At 48.7% G+C, this 21,864-nt stretch overlaps 1 protein-coding gene across 1 annotated transcript in view; it reads right to left on the reverse strand.

The window, feature by feature from the left end:
* thsd7ab (thrombospondin, type I, domain containing 7Ab) overlaps positions 1–21,864 on the reverse strand; it is an 85,186-nt gene that overhangs the window by 32,303 nt on the left and 31,019 nt on the right. Inside the window, exons 3-9 of the mRNA XM_037454934.2 lie at positions 18,245–18,493; positions 17,288–17,472; positions 13,944–14,012; positions 10,666–10,821; positions 9,508–9,711; positions 6,631–6,825; positions 4,064–4,313 (exon numbers count right to left, since the gene is read on the reverse strand). Coding sequence (XP_037310831.2) covers positions 4,064–4,313; positions 6,631–6,825; positions 9,508–9,711; positions 10,666–10,821; positions 13,944–14,012; positions 17,288–17,472; positions 18,245–18,493 — 1,308 coding nt within the window. The remainder of the gene's footprint in view (positions 1–4,063; positions 4,314–6,630; positions 6,826–9,507; positions 9,712–10,665; positions 10,822–13,943; positions 14,013–17,287; positions 17,473–18,244; positions 18,494–21,864) is intronic.

Raw genomic sequence — 21,864 nt, forward strand, 5'->3', positions numbered from 1 at the left:
CCCTAAGTCGACTCTAAGTCGTCCCTAAGTCGACCCTAAGTCGTCCCTAAGTCGTCCCTAAGTCGTCCCTAAGTCGACCCTTAGTCGTCCCTAAGTCGACCCTAAGTCGTCCCTAAGTCGTCCCTAAGTCGACCCTAAGTCGACCCTAAGTCGTCCCTAAGTCGACTCTAAGTCGACCCTAAGTCGTCCCTAAGTCGTCCCTAAGTCGACTCCAAGTCGACCCTAAGTCGTCCCTAAGTTGTCCCTAAGTCGACCCTAAGTCGTCCCTAAGTCGACCCTAAGTCGACCCCAAGTCGTCCCTAAGTCGTCCCTAAGTCGTCCCTAAGTCGACCCTAAGTCGTCCCTTAGTCGACCCTAAGTCGTCCCTAAGTCGTCCCTAAGTCGACTCTAAGTCGTCCCTAAGTCGTCCCTAAATCGACCCTAAATCGACCCCAAGTCGACCCCAAGTCGACCCCAAGTCGAACTCCCGCTTCTCTTGCTTGCGATCGGTGCGTTGAGTAATCTGTCCCCCCCCCCCCCCAACAAACAGATGGTCGAGACGGGATGAAGAGAGGAGACTCAAAGCAAAGAAGAGACAGTAGTTTTTAAGTGAGTGTGCACAGGTCTGGCGACAAAAGATAAGCTCTGCTAAAATTCACCATCAAAACCACGGACTACAAAGCACAAACGTCGTTGGTTGATCAAGCATTGAGGCGGTTGTGGTTCTTCAGGAAGCCTCTCGCCGTCTGGACAGCTCTGAGCCACCTCTCACCACCGGGACGGGGGGGAGGACGCACGGCGTCCACTAGGAAGCTCGGGACTCATAAATCATTCGGTTCCACAAATTCCGCAGCATCAATGTGATTACACAACACACACACACACACACACACGTTGGGTGCCGTTCGCCACACAGACCGACAACAATCAATAAGCAGACGTTGTTGTTTTTTCTTCAGCCTTCTCTGTGGGATGATAGGAGCCCCGAGGCATTGACATGTTTGTCTCCGTTTTGTCTCCCATTTCTATTGGGCTATGACAGATCGTGTTTATGCCTGTTTGTGTGTGTGTGTGTGTGTGTGTGTGTGTGTGTGGTTCACTGCCTCCGGCTCGGATCCATTGATGAAGGAGACAGGACACATCTGCATGTGGCCGGGTTCGTTTGGTTCTACGGGGATCCCCTGGGTGAACTGATAATAGACCACCTGCCAGTTGGATTTTGCCAGATAAAAAAAAAAAAAAAAACCTACGGAGTGACTCCTGAGTGCAGGTGAGTAAACGCCGCATCAGGGCAACACATGGTCCGGGAGGAGCGGGGGCTGCATCTTTATTCCTCGGCGAGGAAATGGACGACAATAACGTTTAATTGTACTACGACGAAGGGGAGGAAACCCCCGTGAAGGACCCTGCCCCGTCACATGCACAGTGTGTTTTCATAAACAAACGTTCCTGGGTCTCCTGCACGAAAGTCCCGTGTTTGTCGGCGCCGTCCGACTCCCCCCTCCTGAGACTTTATTGCTTCCTACACTACCTCAGTGGCGTGTAACCACGGATGGAGTGACACAGATGGAGGATCTATGACCGGAAGCACTGAAGCTGCTGCTTCGGCTCGTGGTGAGTAAACACCAGCTGGCAAACACACTACTGAACGCTACTGGTACATTTCTTGATGCAGATCATCATCTAGATTGAATGATGAAACTCCAAGTACCATTGAAGAGTTAAGTAGTAGTTAAAGAGGCTTGTTCGCCTGTCTTTTCCAACAATTAAGATGCACCGATTAGGTTACATTTCCGTTTTAGTGAACGGAATAGTGGCATCTAAGTGAGTGTCGGGTTGGCTTCACATCTTATATAACGATTGTAACAAAGTTCGCTAATGTTTGTGATACCTTAGTTCTCCTGCTCATCTTTCTCCTCACACGATTGCTGCATGCTGTCATTCCCCCCCCCACTGCATATTAAATAGTTTGATGTGTTTGTTGTGTCTTAGTAGATCAATGTTCATGCATGTTAATTACAGATGATTTGGCCTCTTGCAGCTCCGTTAATGCGCTCATGTTGATTTGAAATCAACGTGCTGATTGGCGGACCCCTTTCATAGCTCACAAATGGGCCTAATTAGCAATCAAACCAATAGTACCCATGTCAGTGGCTGTGTTTGTCATTGGGAGTGAAAGGCTCCCAAACCCTTTGTGTGTGTGTGTGTGTGTGTGTGTGTGTGTTTGTGTGATACAGCTACAAAAACTTGGGTTGGATGAGGGCCGAGTAAGGGAAGCTCCTCCAGCACCACGGACAGCGGCGCCGCTCCGCGGAGGTGAGAAGGAGGCGCAAAGAGGCTCTGACAGCGCTCACAGAGAGCGTCAGTCCGTCACACTGTTTTTCTGGTGTCTCTGTATTGAACAGAACGTCCCAATGTCAAATGTGTACTTTTGTAAAAAGGGTGAACTGGCAGCGGAGTGGCATAAATCTCTCAGAATTGAGTTCCCCATTACTCGCGGTGTCTTTTTTCCGCTAAAATCTTTCTCCGGAGAGAGGAGTTCCTGCGGGAACCAGAATATTGATGCCGGTGCACGTCTGTCCTTTGCGATGAAATAAAGACGGTTTCTCCAAACCTCGATGCCACAACTCAACTGTCAAAACTACAGTGTGACAGTATGTCAGACCATTATTATAAGCTGCACGTCTCTCACTAGTACTTTTCGGGGGGGGAAAACTGGTAGCTCACTGTTGAGGTGTTTGATTAAGTATTGTTGAGTTAAACATGTCGTGATGATTGAGGGCCTGATCCCCGGAGCAGAGAACAAAGTGAGATGGATCCCACGGAACAACACAACTAAACAGACAAGAACGATCGACTTGACTTTTCAACACACGGAAACAACAACACTCATCACGGCTCCCCGATACCCAGGTCATGTAGCTCTAAACGCTGAAATACTGTGTTATTTTCCCCCTTCAAAGACGTCAAAGTACTTTCCAGACAAATTTTGTTCTCCTCAGATAAAATCACACAGTGATCCAAAGAATGAAGTAATACCGAAGATGAAGATGAACCCGACCACCACGGATCCGCTGCCGAGTGGAAGCTTGGGTGAAGTTAAAATAGACTTTATAGTAACAGTCGCATTGTTTAAAGCTGTATCATCGGCGACGCTTTTTCATGTTGTTCCTTCACCACGATCACAAATGGCGCTTTAACGTTATTGACCGGCGAAATAGACAGAAGATAAGACGGAGGCGAATGAACTCTTCGCAACCTCAGCGTGGATCTAAAGAATAAAGCCTCCCTGCAGTCCGACCTCGGTTCTCCGTTGGCGCCTCACACCGCCTCCTCCTCCTCCTCCTCCTCCTGAGCCTCTCCTCTGCTCGCATGATCAGAGAGAGCAACTAAAGACGCATTAAAGGGATCAATCTTAGCAGATTGACTCACTGGTCGAGACGTTTGCCTCGACGGCAGCCAACCAGCAACACCTCGCCTCTCACCCGACGTGCGATTAGAATCGCCTTAATGTATCAATCCCATTTAATTACCGTCATTATCATCAATGAGAAAATTACCGGCGCCCAAAAACGGCGGGGTTAATTAGGCCCTCAGGCACGGGGAGACTTTGTTTTTCTTCTGTGGTGGTCGGTCGAAGGGAAGATGTGAAGAGGTTACTTCACGTGGAGTCTGCCCTGCTTACTCCATCAGCATCTCCCCCCCCCCCACACACGCACACACACTGGTGCTTCTCACATCCGTCTCTCACCTCCGGACGCCTCGTTTGTTTCTTTTAATTCGGCTGGTTTTCACACACAACCCCACATCTTCACGTACCACTCAGCCTTTCCAGTTTGCCACGAATCAACAAACATAAATGACTTAACAGATTGCTTTCCGTGCTCCGTGGAGCTACCAGACAAAATAAAAGAGGCTCTGTGAAGCTCTCCGTGTCCTCCGCCCTCCCAGCGGCGGCGCGGGATGCGACTGATTGGCTCCTTCTTTTGAGAAGGAGTCGCCCCGTATCGGTCAAAACGCCAACGTTTAACAGGAAAACATCGAAGCGCACAAACGGGGGGGGGGGGGGAGAGAGGAACCTCACTTCTTGGGGGGCACTTGTCCCACGTTGACCCGGACGCAGATGACCTTGCGGGTCTGCATTCCCACGGAGCAGGAACCCTGACCGCCGCCGGCGCCGGCTCGGACCCCCGCCGAGGTGTTGAGGGCCGAGGCGGAGGGGTCCTCGGTGCAGGGCCCCCAGGGCCCCGTCTGCCAGTGGTAGACGGTGCAGGCGTGTTCGTTACAGTTACGCACCTCCAGCAGGGAGCTGCTGTTCGGGCACACGGCGCCACCTGAAGAAAAAAAAAACACACACACACAGTCTTGTTCTGAGGGTTCACGAGAATCTTGATAATAGCAGATACCTTTTTAGCCTCTTTCAGTCTCTTTAGACCTTCAGCAGAGCATCATGGGACAGACAAAGTGTGCTGACGACCTCGTGAACGGAACATTTGGCAGCCGAGACACATGGATAAATGGTCGGAAACACAAGTCACAACTACTAAATATGTAAATATGTGACTCTGTATCTTCTATTCAGATTTGGAGCTAAGGCCAGATATTTCTTTAGACCTTAAATGTAAAATTGGAGCAGCTGTAAGAATATTTTAAAGCTGCTGAAAAGCACAAGTCTGAATACAAATAAGCTTCCTTCCTTCCTTCCTTCCTTCACAATATATTGTAATTCTTCTACTATGAATACAGCTGTGAATGCATATTGCGTATTGTATTTGCTTTTCTTTTTGTTAACCAAAGCGAGTTCTTGCGTAAAACACTTTATCATTGAAAAAAAATGCTTTTACCATTTCATGAGGCACTCTGGCTTCCATACAGTTGAACTGCAGGCGTCTTGTAACCGTGAGCAACGGGTCAGACTTTTCAGAGTGTTCAACCTCCGTCTATTGTTCCACCCCCCTCCGCCCCCTTTCAGTCTGTCACTTGTGTCGATGGAGCCCACCTCGGCGCAGACTAAACTGCCGACACTTGGGCCCTTCAGCCGAGATTGAGGGGCGACGCCGGACTGCGGCTCCTGCTTTTCGTACCTCGGTAATGAGCGCGCACACACACACACACACACACACACACACACACGCACACACACACACACACACACACACACACACACACACACACACACACACACACACACACACACACACACAGCCTGAATCACAGCCTGCCAGGGCCTCAACCCAGCGGTTCCTGAGCAGAACTATGCTGACTCTCCTCAGCCGAAAATGTGAAGCTCGCGGGGGGGGGGGGGGGGGGGGGGACAACAAAAACTGCACCGGAGAGTCATTTGCGTCGGCTGCCGAATAAATTATGGACGGCCGGCTCCTTCCCAAAGTAGAGCATTCCTTGCTTTTTGCGTGCGTCTCGTTATCACTCAGCCGAAAGAGTAAGAGGCACTTGAGCTTCATAATGTCCCGTAATAATCGCTGTGGAATGAAGTGCGAGCAGTTATGTTAAATCGGTCATTAATTAGGTATAATGTCGTATTCATAAGCACATAATCCCCATGCCAACACATGGGCGCTTGCTTCGTGATACGAACCCCGTATCTTAAAGCTTTGGGTCCTTCCTGTAGTTTCTAAATGTTTTTGTCTCTTTATCAATATGCAACACTGCGGCTGTGAAATCTGCTAAGGAGCTCCAAATCTAATCAGATAATCTCCACCGCGGGGGAACCTGTGCACAGACAAAAGCCTCTTTCAGGTATTGTTCTTGAGTGCGTGTGCGTCGAGTGTTTCACAAAAGTCGGTCTGAAAGGACAGCGGGAGAGGATCTCCTTTGTTTTTCTAAAAACTAAAACCAATACCACGTTTCTAGTCTCAAACATCAAAGATTTACCGTAAAGTTCTGGAAACTTCGGCACCCGAGTGAGACCTGTGGTGAATACAGATGCCAAATGATGTTAATGTGATAGGTGAGTGCATGCGGGGACATAATGTAGCACCACTGGAGAACAACAGAGAACAAGTCTATTTCACACATGGCCAACGAGCCCCGAGTGCGTCACAGGCGGCCGACTAAGATCTAAAATCAATCGCAAGCCAACCCACAGTCGTTTTAGAATTCACTAAAACCAGCTGACGATTTACATCTGGCTGCAGGGTCCACACAAAGCCAGAGGTTCAAAACAGCTAAAAGCTAAATCTTAATTACAGCCGTTACCCTCCATCACCGTGATCCAGGCCACAACCATCGCTGTGACTGCGAGGAGAGACACACACACACACACACACACACACACACACACACACACACACACACACAGAGAGAGAGATAAGACGCAGGCAAATGTTTGGGAGAAATGACAAAAAGAAAGACATGAAATGATCACGGAGACAGATAAAAAAAAAAATAAAGAAAAAAAAAGTGTCGCGCCAGGACCCGGAGCGATGGAAATAATCGCCAGCAGCGATAAGCGGACTGTCTGAGATGAATGCACATGCAGACAGGTGTGAAATCCAGACATTGGGTGAGTGACAGCGAAGGACGACTTGAAAGGCCATGACTAAGCCGATATCCGAGCCCCATCTGCATTCATTTCCATGCTTGATGGGGCGGGGGGGAGGGGTGGGGGGGCTGTCTGCAGGTGAGGCTCACCTTCCCCGGCGTTGTAGGCCAGGATGGAGCGCGTCCTCGTCTGCTTGCCCTCGATGGTCTTGCTGGAGCAGGTCTGAGAGCAGGTGGACCAGCTCGTCCAATCGCTGAGCACGCAGTCCCTCGAGCAAGGCACCTCGCAGGGGGCGGGCTCCGGAGCCGGGGACGCCGCGCAGAGGCCGCTGTCCACTTCCTCCTCTGATGAAAGGCAAGGACAGAACGCAGGACCGTGAGGAAGGAAAGAAAGGTGCATTTCAAAGTAAAACGCATTCCCAATCAATGGGGTTTTATATTGTAAAGAGTAATTATACTTCAAGTTCTAATTAAAAAACTGAATTAACTAAACTAAAAAGGACAAATTAGCATAAACGTCTTCGGTGATGCAATTTGGTTCCTTCCATTTTTTGTTTTCTCTAAAGATGTTTCCTTGAATATTAGGGGCCTTTTGTTTTATTTGGTTATTTTTCCCTATAGAAGGCTAGGGAGGGGATTAAATGAATCAACCACAGTAATGATTAAAACACGTTGCTCAAGCTGAGGAGAAAGAAAGGAGGGAGAAAGCCAGCTATTATTTGCTTTCGTACATGAAAAGGTCCATCTGGGATTCCTTTGTTTGGGCTTTTTGGGGCCTGAAGTCTTTCGTTGAAGATCAAAACAGATGGTTTTGTATTTTCTAAACTTGGTTTATTGGTTATTCATTTTGAAATACCATCTGTGTTTCCAGGTAACGATATAATATTGAGGGCTGAGACAGGTGGCTTTGTTTGTATATTTATTTAATGGTTATTACCTTTCTAAAATCCCTTATGTGTTTATGGGTAAGTGTTGTAACTGAGACGATACCATCTGTGTCTCCAGGTATTACATCACAGCATGTTCACATGACGTTCTTGTATTTGATGGTACAAAGGAACTGTCTTGTGATAGTACTGCACTGATTAGCCCACAGTGCCGAGACTTAGCCATGTATTGCTCTTTTATTAAAATACTTGCATGAAAGGTCTTGTTGTCCTTAAATACATTCACGAGAATCTACCCAAAAACCCTCAAAGACTTCAGAAGATCACCTAAAGCTTCAAAAGAGAACCAATGACGCCGACACATGTTGATCTTATTTGCCAGTGGATGAACTTCAAGGCGGTAACTTTGGCAATGAGAATAAACCCGAGCAGGAATCAGATTATTGCCGCTGAACTACACTTTGGCACGGAGACGATCGGAGCAGCTGCTCGTCTTAATTTGGCGGAGCCGTGTCAGGACCGGGCTTGAGACGCCGGTCCCCCCCAGAGGGAAGGGAGGGCTTCCAAACTGGAATCGGGTATCGACGAATCAGCCGTAAAAGCGTGTGGAAACATCCAGTAAAAAGAACAAACAAGCGGGTTCGCCAGAGAGGGCACCCGAGGGACCCAGCTCGGCTTTTCCTTTACGCGTGTTTGGGATCAAACAATCACGCAACACATTTGGCCGCGCGAGGACTGTTTAAGTCACACAGACGGCTGCTGTCTATTGGAATCTCGGGGGTCGCCAAATCGCCTTTGTGCATTGCCTTGGTTGGAGCGTTATAATCGTGAATAACGTTGAATCAATAAAGCAACAAACATCCAACAGACTGTAAACCGCAGACTTGTTTCCTGGTTCTACGCATATTTGGTACCAGAGTAGATGATGACCCTTTTAGTGTCATACATTATATATTCATATTGGTGCACTCTTTACTCGACACTAAAGTGCCGTTGAACCTGAGAAGAGCAAACTCACATTTCAACACACCCGTTGAAACCCCGTTTTTTTTTTATTGATGAGCATCGGCAAAAAAGTGGATTGGTATTGACCCAGATCTGTCCCCGTGTCGCCTGGCAGTGAACCCTCCTCCTCCTGCAGGCGACGCAAACCTCTCAGTGGTGGCTGAATTGATATCTCAAGCCGGGGGGGGCGGGGGTGTTAGAACAGCTCGAGCCTCGAAAGTCCGACCGGAGGCCCCCGGCGATGTCACCTCTGACGGATGCGCAGTGAACCAATCGCGGCTTAACTGAGAAGTCACGAAAATAAGAAGTGACAAGGGAAGGCGAGCAGTGTCACATGGAGGGGAGGGAAGGGGGGGGGAAGGGGGCCAGGAAGAGCTCCGCGCGGCGTGTGCAATGCCGTCAGCGCCCTTGGCGGCGCCCTTGGCGGCGCCCTTGGCGGCGCCCTTGGCCTGGCGGCTGCGCGGCCTTTTGTCTCATGGCCCGGGCGACGGGACGCGGCGAGAGGAAAACACAGGCGGCCGACTCCTCCGAGGCGAGGAGCGGGCAGGGGAAAAAATCCAGACAGGACCGATCAATTTTCATCAGATGAGGGAGCGTGTGTTGTGTGAGGGGGGGGGGAGGAGGAGAATAGAAGCAGTGCGGAGCGTCTGATGGTGCTGCAGTGCAACTTCGCCAAACACCATGCAGTCGCTTCACCATGGGTCCAGAGAACGTGAACAAAGTCACCTGACACGGGTCGTAACATGAGGACTGACTGGGCACGTGGGGGGGGGGGGGGGAGTAAGAATCAGCAGCAGCGAAGGGCACGAATCCGCCCGAGGCCCGCGGACGATTGATCTGATTTACACAGGGTGGCGTTTAATTGTGCGTGCCGAGACGGGCCGTGATGAGAGGCGCGGCGAGGTACGCGGCGCTGAGTCGAGCGAGCGTTAAAGTGGGAGAGCTTTATCGGTTTGGGGGGGGGGGGGGGGGGGGGGGGGTGGAGAATAGAGCAATGAGAGGACTCCTCACTAAAGGTATCAGTGGGGAGGGGTAATGTTGAAAAATACAAGACTCCGATTGGCTCCAAAAGTAAGAGGAGCCAGCAGCACGTAGGAATCCACCCCCCGCCCCCGCCCCCCCCCCCCTCTCTCACCGTTGCCGTTGACACACCGGAGCAGCGCCAGCTGAGCGCCGGCGCCGCACGGCGTCCCGTCGTCAGGGACGCACCGGTCCAGGCCCGCCAGCCGCCAGTCGTAGCAACGGGGCTCGTCGCACGGCACCGCCTCCACCAGGTGGGGGCAGTTGCCGGGCCCCCCCGTCGGCTCGTTGGTGATCCGCCGTTTTCTCAGTTTGAAACCTGCAACGGCCACGGACACAAAGACTGAGAGCGAGAACTGGTCTACATTTACACATTTCTATCAAAATGACCACCTGGTGCATCATTATTATCAATATACTTTTACTTTCATGACACTTTCTGTGTCTTGTACCTGCAGTGGATTCATTTTAAAACCGTGACACTGGTACTTTTACTTAATTAAAAGGATCAGATGATGGATGCCGATGATTAGCTCGGCCCGGGCTTGACGGCCGCCTGCTTGAAACAGCTCATTAACACTAATGAGGAGAAACCGCGATGATTTCCCCACACACACACGGGACGAGCCGCAGGCGGGACGCCCCCGGATAGCCCCGCCCACCTCGTTCCAGTGCCACGAGTGACACAATGCGTAACGCACATGTGACCAAACGGCGCGAGCCACGCTGACGCCTTGATCTTTTTGTTACTCTATCTCACGTATCCCTTCAGACTCATGGGAGTGTGAGTAATGTTGCATTTTTAACAAGATGTCGGGCTCCTACTACAGGCACTTAAACATTATGAATTGATACAAATTCTAATAATGAAGGCTGCATATTCATGAATGTTGTCCAACATGATAATGTTCATACAGTTCTCCAGCTAATGTAGTGTTAGATTGAGCGAATTTTACAACCACTGCTCTCAGAGAGTAAAGAAAGTACTTTAGAGTGTGTTGTACTACATTGGTAGAGTAACTGGAGAGAAGAGCATAGGAATTAAAAGAAAGGGTTATTGTTCTTTATCACCTCTTTCAAAAGGACGAGGCGCAACGACACGTAATTCAATTCATTTATAACATTTTCATCGTCGTTACGTCAGGGCCGAAAAAAAAAAAAACGCCAACGCAGAGGAAAGGTGTGTGTGTGTGTGTGTGTGTGTGTTTTTTCCAGGAAACGCATCGAGCCTTTCTAGTGATCCGGGGTCGTGGAAGATAAATCACAGTGTAACCTTTCTTCCCGGCCTGGTCGTCACAGTTCTCGAAGGTGCAGGGCCCCCAGGCCCCCCAGGGCGACACCTCGCAGTCGATGGGACAGGGGATGTGGCACAGCTGGGACCTGTTGGGGATCGGACCCTTGCACATCTTGTTCTCCACCGGCCGGGAGGCTGCGCGCGGGGAAAAAATAAAGAGGAATAAAAAACGGATGAGAAGGAAAACCCTCGTTGCTTTGATCACCAGCGTCCCACTCTGAGGGGACGGAAACAAGGCTCATTTACTTTGATTCTAGGTAGGAGAGTCCCCATAGAGAGCAGATGAGTGTGTGTGTGTGTGTGTGTGTGTGTGTGTGTGTGTAGGGGGGGGGGAAGAAGACATTATTCCTTTTATGGCGTGTCAGGATGATAAATTAGGGAAGATGATCACGGAGCGCCACAGAAGGTTGTGGAGCTTCGCTCTCACCGGAGGCTGAAACCACGCAGAAGGTTCAACACAAGACTGACTACTTTGTGGCTGGTGATGAGGTCTAATTTGGCACCTTCTCCCCCCCCCCCCCCCCCCCCGCCGGGGTCGTGCTACCATTTCCTTTAGAAGACTCCCAGCGAGGAACTCTGTCAAGCGACTCTTTGTTGAACGCTACAAAAATGTGATGGAGAGTTTACGCATTTATACATGCACATTAAATATGTAAGTTGGTGTTCTTCCAGTGCTGCTACAGTATCAGTGTCTGCCAGAGTTGTGCATCCCTGTTTCTCTCTGTCTTTATTGGGTCCTAGAAGACGGAGGGTAGATGGGCAATGTGAGGAGACAGTGAGTGAAATTAAACTTTTGGCCCGAGATGTGACATTTTGAGAAGAAAAAAAAATGAAAAATCAGCATTTTCGGAGATGTTTGGGCCCCTAAAGGTCTAAAATATTTGCTTAGCAGCGCCTTTGAAGCTCACCAATGAACACGTTATCTGCCGCTTGTGTGAGTTCAAACATTCGTTTAATAATCGAGGCCAGTGGGTGAATAAAATCAACTAACAAGCAGCTGTTTCAGAAGCGAGATAAGAAAGTTTACAAATCCTCCCATCTGACTCTCGTCAGGCGGGTTTCCCCCCGAAATGTCGACCTATAATTGCTTTAATCCAGCAAGGCGCCACCTCGGCGCTTCCAGGTCGTTCTTGGCGATAAGAGGGACTTCTGCTCACTCAGCAGACAGGTTCAATCCCCCCCCCCGCAATCCGCCTGACACTTATCAACACGTTTCCAGCTGAACGCACACACACAATGCAGCTATGCTAATACTAATACTAATGGAAAAACCTTCTGGTGTCCATTTTTACGCAGAGTTAAATAGTTCTAAGGTAAACAAAAATAATCGTTTTGTAATGAACTGGACAGTGAGATTCTAACCCAAATTCTATCACTTCTAAAGGACGTACATTTTAAAATGATCCCGATTTAAATGATTCTCACAGATGAAACAATCGAAGAATCAAATCATCATTCAGCTTCTTAAGTCACAAACGGAAGAGAGAAAACAATATCAGGCTTTGAAAAAAGATGACCAGATTCTATTTTTTTCTCAATTGCCTTTCAGTCCTTCTAGCTCTGAAATATTGCAAGTGCCCCCCCCCCCCCACCCCCCAGACACACACACACACACACACACACACACACAAACAAAGGGAAATCCCCCCTTTGTGCTAAACTGAGCTTCTTAAAACGCTCCGAGGTGGCACCAAGGTTAAAAATAAATCTTTGTACGAACCTTTTCTCTGTAAAGTATCTGTAAAAACACATTTTTCCTGAAGGATATTTAATGAGTCACAAAAAGAAAAGAAAAGAGAAACCCTTCACATGTTCAACCAGAAGGTTTCAGTATTTCGACTTTTCCTACGAGGCATTTAAGAGCTTAAAGTCTCACGCAGTCAGGAGACGCTGAATCCTAATTCCCTGAGAACTGTACAGGGGGAAGGAGGCAAGTGGGGGCTTTTGAAATGCAAGAAGGTTAATTCCTCCCACACATACACTGGAAGTCAAATACGTGAGTTTGCTGAGCCGCCGTTAATCCTCGCCTTATTGGTGAACTACACCGACTTCCATCTCTCGACATCAATCCACTTGGGAGCCCAACGCCGAGGACCCACCGGGTAGCGAGAGAAAAAAGAACCCCTCGCTCCCCCCCCACCCCCCGCTTCCCGCCCGGACTCCTTCACAGCGCCAGTGAATCCGTCTCTTTTTTTTTTTTTTTTTTTTTTCTACTGTGCTGGAGTGACAACAGGGGAAGAAATCTCTCACGCTAGCGTGGCTTACTGTCTGCGGGCGCCTCACCATCCGTATATTCTGTTTGTGGGGGAACAAAGCTTCGCCTCCTCTGCCCACATTTTTATGGGAGAGTACAGAACTTTGTTGTAATACCGCTTGTCCCTTTGTTGGATTTGGCAGCGAGCCCGAGCAGTCTGGGAAAAAAAATAGAAAAAAAAAAAAAAGAGCCGCAGTCTGGGCTTTGTTGAGTCGAGTGCTGTAATGTCGTGCAGAGTTAACGTCATCAGGAATCTAAAACATCAGAACAGTGGGGACAACCTTCAAAGTGTTCTTTAAAATACATACATTTAAAATGTATGAAAGGTCTTTTTTTTTTTTTACATTCAAAAGATGGAAGCAGCAAAAAGGGAAGGCTAAGAAAAGAGCACGAAGGAAAGAGGAGATTAGGAAATAGTGGAGGTAGGAGGAGAGAAGAGAATGAGGACAGAGGAGGGAAAGGAGAGAATAGAGGAGAAGGAAATGGGTTAGGAGAAGAGAGGAGGCGGGAAGAAACAAGGAGATGAGAAGTGACAAGGATAGGTGTTAGGAGAAGAGATGAAAGGAAGGAAGGCGAGAGGAGGAACACAAATAGATGTTCAGTGAACAGAAGAGACACCAGAAGAGGGGAAAAGGAGAGGATACAGTAGAAAGAGCTACAGAGTACAGAGGAAAGAAAGGAGAGGAAAGGAAGGAGAGGATAGGTCCGGAGAAATGAGGAGAAGAAAGGAGAAGATAAACAAGTGAGGAAAGAGTAAATAGGACAGAGGAAAGGAAGGATCATGGAAACATATGGAGTGAACAAAAGGAAAGAATGAGAAAAGGAAAAGAAACATGAGAAGTAGAGAGGAGAGGAGACAAGGGAAGAGGTTAGCAGAAGAAACAAGGAGAAAGAAGAGGAGACTGACAATGACAAGGGGGAGAGGAATAAATGGGAGCCGGGGGGGGCGAGAAGCAGATGGAGAGGCTGGAGCTTCGTTATCAGCGTGACTAAAAGCACCTACCTGTAATCTGGAAGGTGATGGAGAGGAGAGGGGGGACACTAGGCTTCTGCTGTCTTTGGGTCTGACCCGCTGCAATCACAGGGCAGATAGTGCTATTAGCTACGCACGCACACAGGGGGGGGGGTGACAGCAGCAGAGCCGGGCCTCCGACTGCAGACCTTCAGGTTGGAGATGTTGGTCACAAAATAATAAGAAGTCGCTGTTTTTATATTTCTGTAAAAGCCTTCTATGCCCGCTGTCTGCCATCGTTGGGACTGATGGGAAGCTTAATGCTAAGCTAGGCTAACCCCGCCCTGACTTCAGCTCTCCCTACAGACGCCATATCGACGTTTCTTTTCCTGCCTGTGAACCTGAGCGTTTTTGATCAAACGCCTCCCTGGTGCACCTTTGAAGGGCTTTTAAGTCCATCTTCTTCTCGAATGCTCGCGAAAGGGGACCCGAGTTGCCGACCCCCCCCACGCGGGCCGCGGCACGAACCCGCGTTTACACAGGACGTGCCGCATGACGTCGGTAAGCCTGCGATACCGATCTGGGGTCAGATGGGAGTTACACCCCCCCCCCCCTGTAAAGATTAAGGTTACGCTTTAGGAGGCGGTGAGCCGACTCCAGATCTCAGCCTGGGGGGGCTCCTTCGCAGGCCTTTAGCGTGGCGGTAATGACCGAGGGGGGGGGAAGAGGGCGCTGGCTGCATCAAACTTCACTGAGCCGCAGACTTCCTCCGTGTCTCAGTGGTATGCTGGGAGATTACCTACCTAACCCCCCCCCCACCCCCCCACTTTGTGGATGTATTTGTACGACACGCGTTTGTGCAGAAACCCGGTCCGATGAGCTTGTGTTTATGAATCTTTGAGTACATTTAAAAGGTACAAACATGTTTACAATTGCCCCAGTTTCATTACAGGTGCATAGACCTTACGACATGGATTACATCTCGGCAACATAACAGACATCTTTGATTTCTGTGCACAAGCAGATAATCAAAGGTAAATGGAAACTTGGAAAAACAATGTTTGGTACAATAAAGGTATTTATAGAATAGGAGGAGACATATGTTAGCGTCCAAGACCGAGTCATCGCTTATTTTATCAGCGGCATAAAGCATATCTATTTAAATAACTATTTTGACCCAAAACACGACCCTACAAAGTCGTTACTAAAGAATGAGTTCAATTAAAAATGTTCATCTTGAAAAGATACTGTACGCATGTAAAATGTTTAGGTTTCCTGACTATGCTGAACGAATTTCGTTTCAGAGTGAATTAAATTATGCTAACAAAGCCTTTCTGGGCATTGAATTAATTATTAAATGATGAGCATTGTGTTATTTTTACTGATATCACCATTTTGCATTGTTGTTTAACAATGCCTTTGATTCTCTTCAGTCTAAACGGATCATTTATTAGCAAGCTAATGTTCTCTTTGTCAATTAGTGATAGTTCAGACAAATTGCATGTAAGCATGTATCATGGATCATTAGTAACCAGCGGGGTTAAAATGTCCTGCGTCATCTAATATGATATTTTAGCTTGGTTAGGTCTTTAGCTTCACGTATAATGCCACAGTGTGTAGCGAGTCGAATTGTTCTGGTGCTGAGCTCATTGACGGCTATTTCCCCAGCTGAGCCAATGAGAGCTTTGTGAGTGGGATTAAGAGCGATGATGTCACACTTCCTGTCCCGGAGCCAGCAGAAAAAAAAAATGCAAAAATAAATGTCGAAATGGGGATTAGACCGACACAGCAATGGAAGTATTTAATGTCAAATGATCTGCTACAAAACCACTAAGGGTCTGCGTCTCTTATGATATACATACATATGCTGTGTGTGTGGGGGGGGGGGGGGGGCTGCACAAATGTATCCGGGTTAGACGTGAGAGCTCGATTGATCGGCCTCAGTTGTGTTGACTTTGGTCACAGTGTCGATAGGAGACGGTCGACAGCCTCCCGAGATCAATACAACTCAAATGATGAGTCGACAAACAGAAATGACACTTTTATATAGATTGCTTCGCTCAAATCCACGATTGTTGCTGTTAAGAATAAATAATGAGCTATTAATAATTATTATTTTAACGTACATATTTATTATTTAAAATATGTCCTTATTTATACCTTTAATGTTCTATTCGTGCCTGGGTGGTCTCTGTTTCTCAGCAGGACTTCTGGAAATTCATATTTCAAATCAACCGGGGCGAAAAAGTGTGGAACCCACGACATCCTTTCAGAGGGGGATTCAAATGTTATTTTTGACCTGTTGGAACGACCACGGCGGAAGCGATGCACCAGTTATCCGTGGGGATTATTTGGTGGACATGATGACGGACTGGATAATGCAGCGAAAAAAAACCAAAAATGACGTCTGAGTCTTATCGGCTGATACCTCCATGAATCCACAGATTACACTTAACCCCTTTAGATCGAGTTGAGTGGACTTCTGGCTCGGTGGGTTTGTGCCTCCTCACGTTGGAAGCGAAGCGGGTGCCTCACCTCTCTCCGTGAGCCCCGGGCCTCGGCTAACGCATTTAGCCGAGGCCGTATTTAAGAGTGCAGCTTTGATTTTAAGCTGGCCCCCAAAAGAAATCAGAAATGGAGGCCTCGGCACTCGGTGACCAGCGCACAAATCCCCGCTCCTAACGATTCGCGCTTTGGTTTGAGAGTTTAAGAGAGCGGCGGCGGATGGAAGGTTCAAAGAGAAAAGTTGAAGCTGGGCGACGTAGCCACGGCAGGACACTTGGGGGGGACAAAAATCCATGACGTTTACAGTGACCGTGAATGCAAATGATGCGTGGAGTGTCGTTTTACATTTGGACCAATCGACACCTAAGCTTGTGCCTGCTGCCGTGTTAGAGATGCAATCATCTGCTTCCAATACACCAGGACGGACACTGCGGCTCTTATGACACTCACTGTGCAAAAAAAAAATAAGCCATTGTGGAGCAAAAAGGAGCTGGTGGAGGAAAAAGTAAGTGATTCCTCCTAAAAACTATTAATATTATATTAATTATATTGTTGTCATAATCTACTACCCCGGGACGATAGAGACACAGAATAATGCTAAACCTTTTTACACGTGTGGCTGCAGTTCAAGTCGAAGTGCACGGATGCTGATATCAGATTCTCACTGATCTCAAGGAAGGTGGATGGGATTTGAGATGCTGCTTCAGTTTTGGGTCAACCTCGTTTCAGCGCTAAAAAGTTGAGTCCCGTTTGAATTGGATGGTATGATGTGTTATTCAAACAGTAAATGAGGGATCTTGTGCTTACTTGTTACATTTGGAATAAACTTTGGTCTCTTTCACGCTGCGAGGCCTACACTCGGGGTCTCGGGGAAACTTTGATTTTCTTACCTTGGTCTTTTTCCCGGAGGTCGTCGAGGTACTTCAGAAGCTCGGCGTTGGCCTGCACGCAATAAACCTCCCTGGTCTGCAGGCCCCCCCCGCAGAGCCCCGTCAGGTTGCCGCGCCGACGGTCCTGTTGGCCTAGCAACGAGTCGACCCGGCAGTCGCTCCACTCGGTGCTTCTCCAGGTGTAGCTGCGGAAGGGACGAGAACACGGCCGTTCTGTGTGTGGGCGTAACGCCGGGTCAAAGCGCCACATGTGGGGTGTGGTATATTAAAAATATATCAATATATCAATCGTTTCTTTCTGAGCTGCACTTTACAGTTCAATGGAGTGCGAGCAGTAGGCACGGGAACGTGGACAGTTAATGGACACTGGAACCGCCACTTCAGCGTTTATTCCGACTTCTGTATATGAATATATGTGATGAATGTTCATTCTATTCTAGCACGACGTGTCTGCGGACACGCGAATCAAACATTTTGGTCGGTGAAGTTGATTTCCAAAGGAAGAAAGGAACGTCTATAAAAAGAAAACCAAACATCTCTTGAGATGAGAGTCATGCTGGAGAGCGTTCGGTTGTATTGAATACAGCTGTGAAAAGATGAAAAGGGATGAAACCGAGTGAATAAAAGCCCGTTTGAGCCTTTGTGTGTGGGAGAGTTTGCAGGACTCGGATATTGTTCCCGTCTGCCTCCGTTTGTCTCTACTTTGCGTCTGGCCCCATCCCAAGCACTTACCCTAATCTATCTCCTTACGCTGCCTCCTGCACACACACACACACACACACACCCATGAGCAACCCAGGAGAACAAATGAAGAACCAACACTGCGTGTAGTGCAGCCTCAGTCTGGAACCAAAGAGGAAGCTTTTATCACCACCTAACAATAAGCCTAACCTGTGAAACTGCCCCTTGTATGGGGGGGGGGGGGAGGGGGGGGGTCGGGGAGGTCGGGTCACTCACGTGGAGCAGGGCGGCACACCTTCCCCCTGAGGTTCACACGGCTCAGAGTCCTCCAGCGGCGCGCACTCCGCCCCCTCGCCCACGGGGAACTGGACCACCTGTCTGCTGCGGGCGCGGCGGCCCGCGGGGGACGCCGGGTCCAGGCAGGCTTTGGAGCAGGGCCCCCACTCGGCCCAGTCCGTCAGCTGGCAGTCTTTGGGGAGGACGCAGGGCCGCAGGGTCAGCGGCGGGTCCCACGGGGCGCACAGGCTGGGGAAAGGGGGAAAAGACGAGGAGAGGGGGGGGGCGGGGGGGCAGAGGATTGGTTGTGAGATCCACGTCGGTAGAGGAAGGAGGAGGATTAAGGCCACACAAAGTACACACCGGCTCCCTGTGGTACCAGCCAGAGGAGAGAGTGCCATGCTCGTAATGTACACAGCTCAAGTCTACAGGAAGTCACTGCCCCCCAAAATAAGAAACAGTCCAGCCCATAGTGATGGTTATTTTAGGATTAAAAGATTAAACAAAGAAGATGTAGCGTGTGACACTGTGAGCAGGCATCCTGCTTCCCGTCTTAATGCTAATCGGCTGCTGGCTGTCCAATTAGCGCGTGACGTACGGTCACGTAGTATCGGACGGGAATTGATCTTCTCCAGAACATTTTCAGTCATAGCGACACAACCCACCCTTTAAAAACTAGGAATTCATTTTGTCCACGAAAACTACTTTCCGTTACTTGGTCGATGCACACGTCCCCCTATTGTTGTAGCCACCTTCCTGTGATGTGAACGGCAGGTCACGTGACCTGTTGCCACCGGCAGGTCGCTAAATCTGAAGGCCCCTTCCCATCATATTATAGGAATATGGAGATAATCAGAGGCATGGCAACGCTAAAGGTTTGTTATGGCTATTAAATGTGACTAAAACTAGAGTAAAATGTTATTAGTTTTCGTCGACTAAAACTAAGAGGGATTAAAATGACTAAATGTGACTAAAACTAATGTGCATTTTCGTCTAAATCTAAAATAGCTGCCAAAATGAACACTGCTTTAAAAGGGTTCATGACCATCAAGTATGGCCAACAAAAGAGAGGAAGGTGTGAATCACCTAAGAACATCTAAGAAGCTCAAACTGGATAAATGTTCATAAAGTGCACGTCTCGGACAACCAAAGCAACCGGGTGATCCATCGCTCACATCTGATCATCCAAACGACATTTAGATGTAACAAATAACCGCTCCTCTCCTCGGGCTCCTCCTTTCCGAATCGTTAAGAGATTTGTTTCTAACGAAAGCCGACCGCTCTTGTCCCCCCCCCCCCTCCACCGCCCCCCCCTCACCCTCGGGGGGTGCGTCGCAGCTGACGAGCCATTAGCGCTAATTACGGCTCCGCTTCATTTAGAAACCTCTCATTTAGATGTTGCCACCACACTTCACCTCCAGCGACTCGATGAGGAAAAAAGGCACGAGCGGGGTATTTGGTCTCCTTTTTTGGCAGATTAAAACACCTCGGCTGGCGAGGTGACGCTCGGGGGGGGGGGGGGGGGGGGGGGGACGACGAGTCAGAGATTTCCCTCAAAACGCGCTTTGTTTTGCAATCGGAGGAAAACAATGAGGAATTTTCAACGTGGCGCATCGGGGGATTGTTGCGTTTAAAAAAAAGAAAAAAAGAAGAAAAGCCTCTAATGCAGCCAATGACCCACTTCCCCCCCCCGCATCTGGATCTTGAGCCTTCCTCGATGGCTGTGTGCATAGTCGAGCATTTCGGGTGCAGATTTCACAGTTGCTGAAAAGGAGTCATTATTTCTTCATCTCAGTCATTCAGACAGAATGAGGACACAATCGGCCCCTATTTAAATAAGTAAGATGACGGCTGTAGGTTTTCGCCTACAGTGGACTGAAAGGGGCTTGTGCTCGCTCACTTATTGAGCGGTATTCAGAGCGTCCGCTGAAATGGTCTTAATGGACATCATTTCACGCGGGTCAAGTGATTGAAGACAACAACAACAACAAACAAAAAACAACAAAAAACTCGAAGACGAAACGTCCAAAAGGAAGAAAGAAAAGGAGCGCACCCCTGTGGTGCTCCTTCAATGCAATGATGCAACGTGGCGCAGTGGAAATATTCAAAAGGCGATGATGCAAGCTTAATTGGGTTAGGAGGAGGCGGCCCTGTTGGAGACGACAGGACGACTACGGAGAACCAAAAAGGCTCCATGACGATTCTTCCTCAAACTAAAATGAAATGAAGTGAGGAAGATGTTCTGGGTTTTGTCTTCAATGGGAAGTTTGCTCCATTTCCCCCCCCCCCCCCCCCCTCACAAAATGTGGCAATAACAACTATTAATATTTCAGGACAAGACGTAAACAAGTCAAGGATTAATATTTATGCTCCTAAGGGCATGTGGGGTTGTTTTCACGGTTCCTTTGAAAAACGTGAACCTATTCAGTGCTGAGAGCTCTGCGCCAGCAAAGCATTAATGAATGGATTTTGGTTTATATAATTGATCAAGTCTTGGGAGTACAGTCGCGTGTGACACATGTGGCGCGGTTTCACTGACATCGTCACCGATTCGTTCCTGGAGATCAGAGGCGAGAGAGAGCGAGAGAGAGAGCCTCAAAATCCTCACGTCACCCCCCCCCCCCCCGGGAAGAAGCGTTCGGGTTCGGGTCGAGGGAATCCGATGGATCCACGGGAAACGACTCCTAAAGACAACCTGCCACGTGACTCGGGCGGTTTCCTGTTTAATTCAAACATCAACGGCGTTACCTTCACAACGGGAGGCTGTCTGAGGAGAGGGTGGCAGCTACATGGACCGAAAGATCCCAGGTGGAATACAAATAATGCTTTCCTTTGTTCAGGTGTGGCTAATAAATAAATACTAACGGCTCGTCGGGTTTGGCGCTCTCTGCTGCTGGCGGCGCATCCATTTTGGTTTCGATGGAGAGCGCTCCGATGAGCGCGGCGCTGCGCCTCGCAGCCGCAATGACGTCACGGCCGCAGGCCAAGAAACGGGCACGGCTCGACCGGCGCTACAAAGGGAAGCAGAAGATCTGAACCCATGACTTGTTCAAGAAATGACCTTTGACCTCAAAGTGTTCAAGGCGATCGTTCTTGTAGTACACTACATGTCTAAACAAGTTTTATTTTCTGAATTTCTTGTTTGCAGAGTAGTTTCATTTTTCCTTATTTCGTGGTTTGAGCAAACTTCTCTGGAAGTTCAAACCGTAACCCTGAAATACAGAAAGCTTCCCGTTATTATGTAATCAAAGCTTCCTGGAATTATTTAATTCTCTAGCGAATTGACTTCATTTCTTCACAAGTGAGGCCGTTTTGCCTGACACTCTTCTTAACTCACTATCACTCCTGTAACACATTCGAGGACAGAATGGAGAAAAGTGCATCATTTTGAAAAGCGATTGATGTCCCAAAAAGGAGCTTCCATGCACTCCAGTGATCGGAGAAGAGAGCGCTTTCAGGAGGACGGATCTGGCGTCTTGTTAGAAGTGCTCGGATCCGAAGGAGGACTAGCGAGTCGAAAGGTGCGGCAGTTTGGTCGGTGGCAAAAAATAAAATGGGTGGGTGGAAATGAGACTAATTCAGATTCAATAAAATGCATTACCTCTGCCGAACATTAAAGA

Source organism: Pungitius pungitius, chromosome 11 (genome assembly GCF_949316345.1).
Source record: "Pungitius pungitius chromosome 11, fPunPun2.1, whole genome shotgun sequence".
Classification (NCBI taxonomy): domain Eukaryota; kingdom Metazoa; phylum Chordata; class Actinopteri; order Perciformes; family Gasterosteidae; genus Pungitius; species Pungitius pungitius.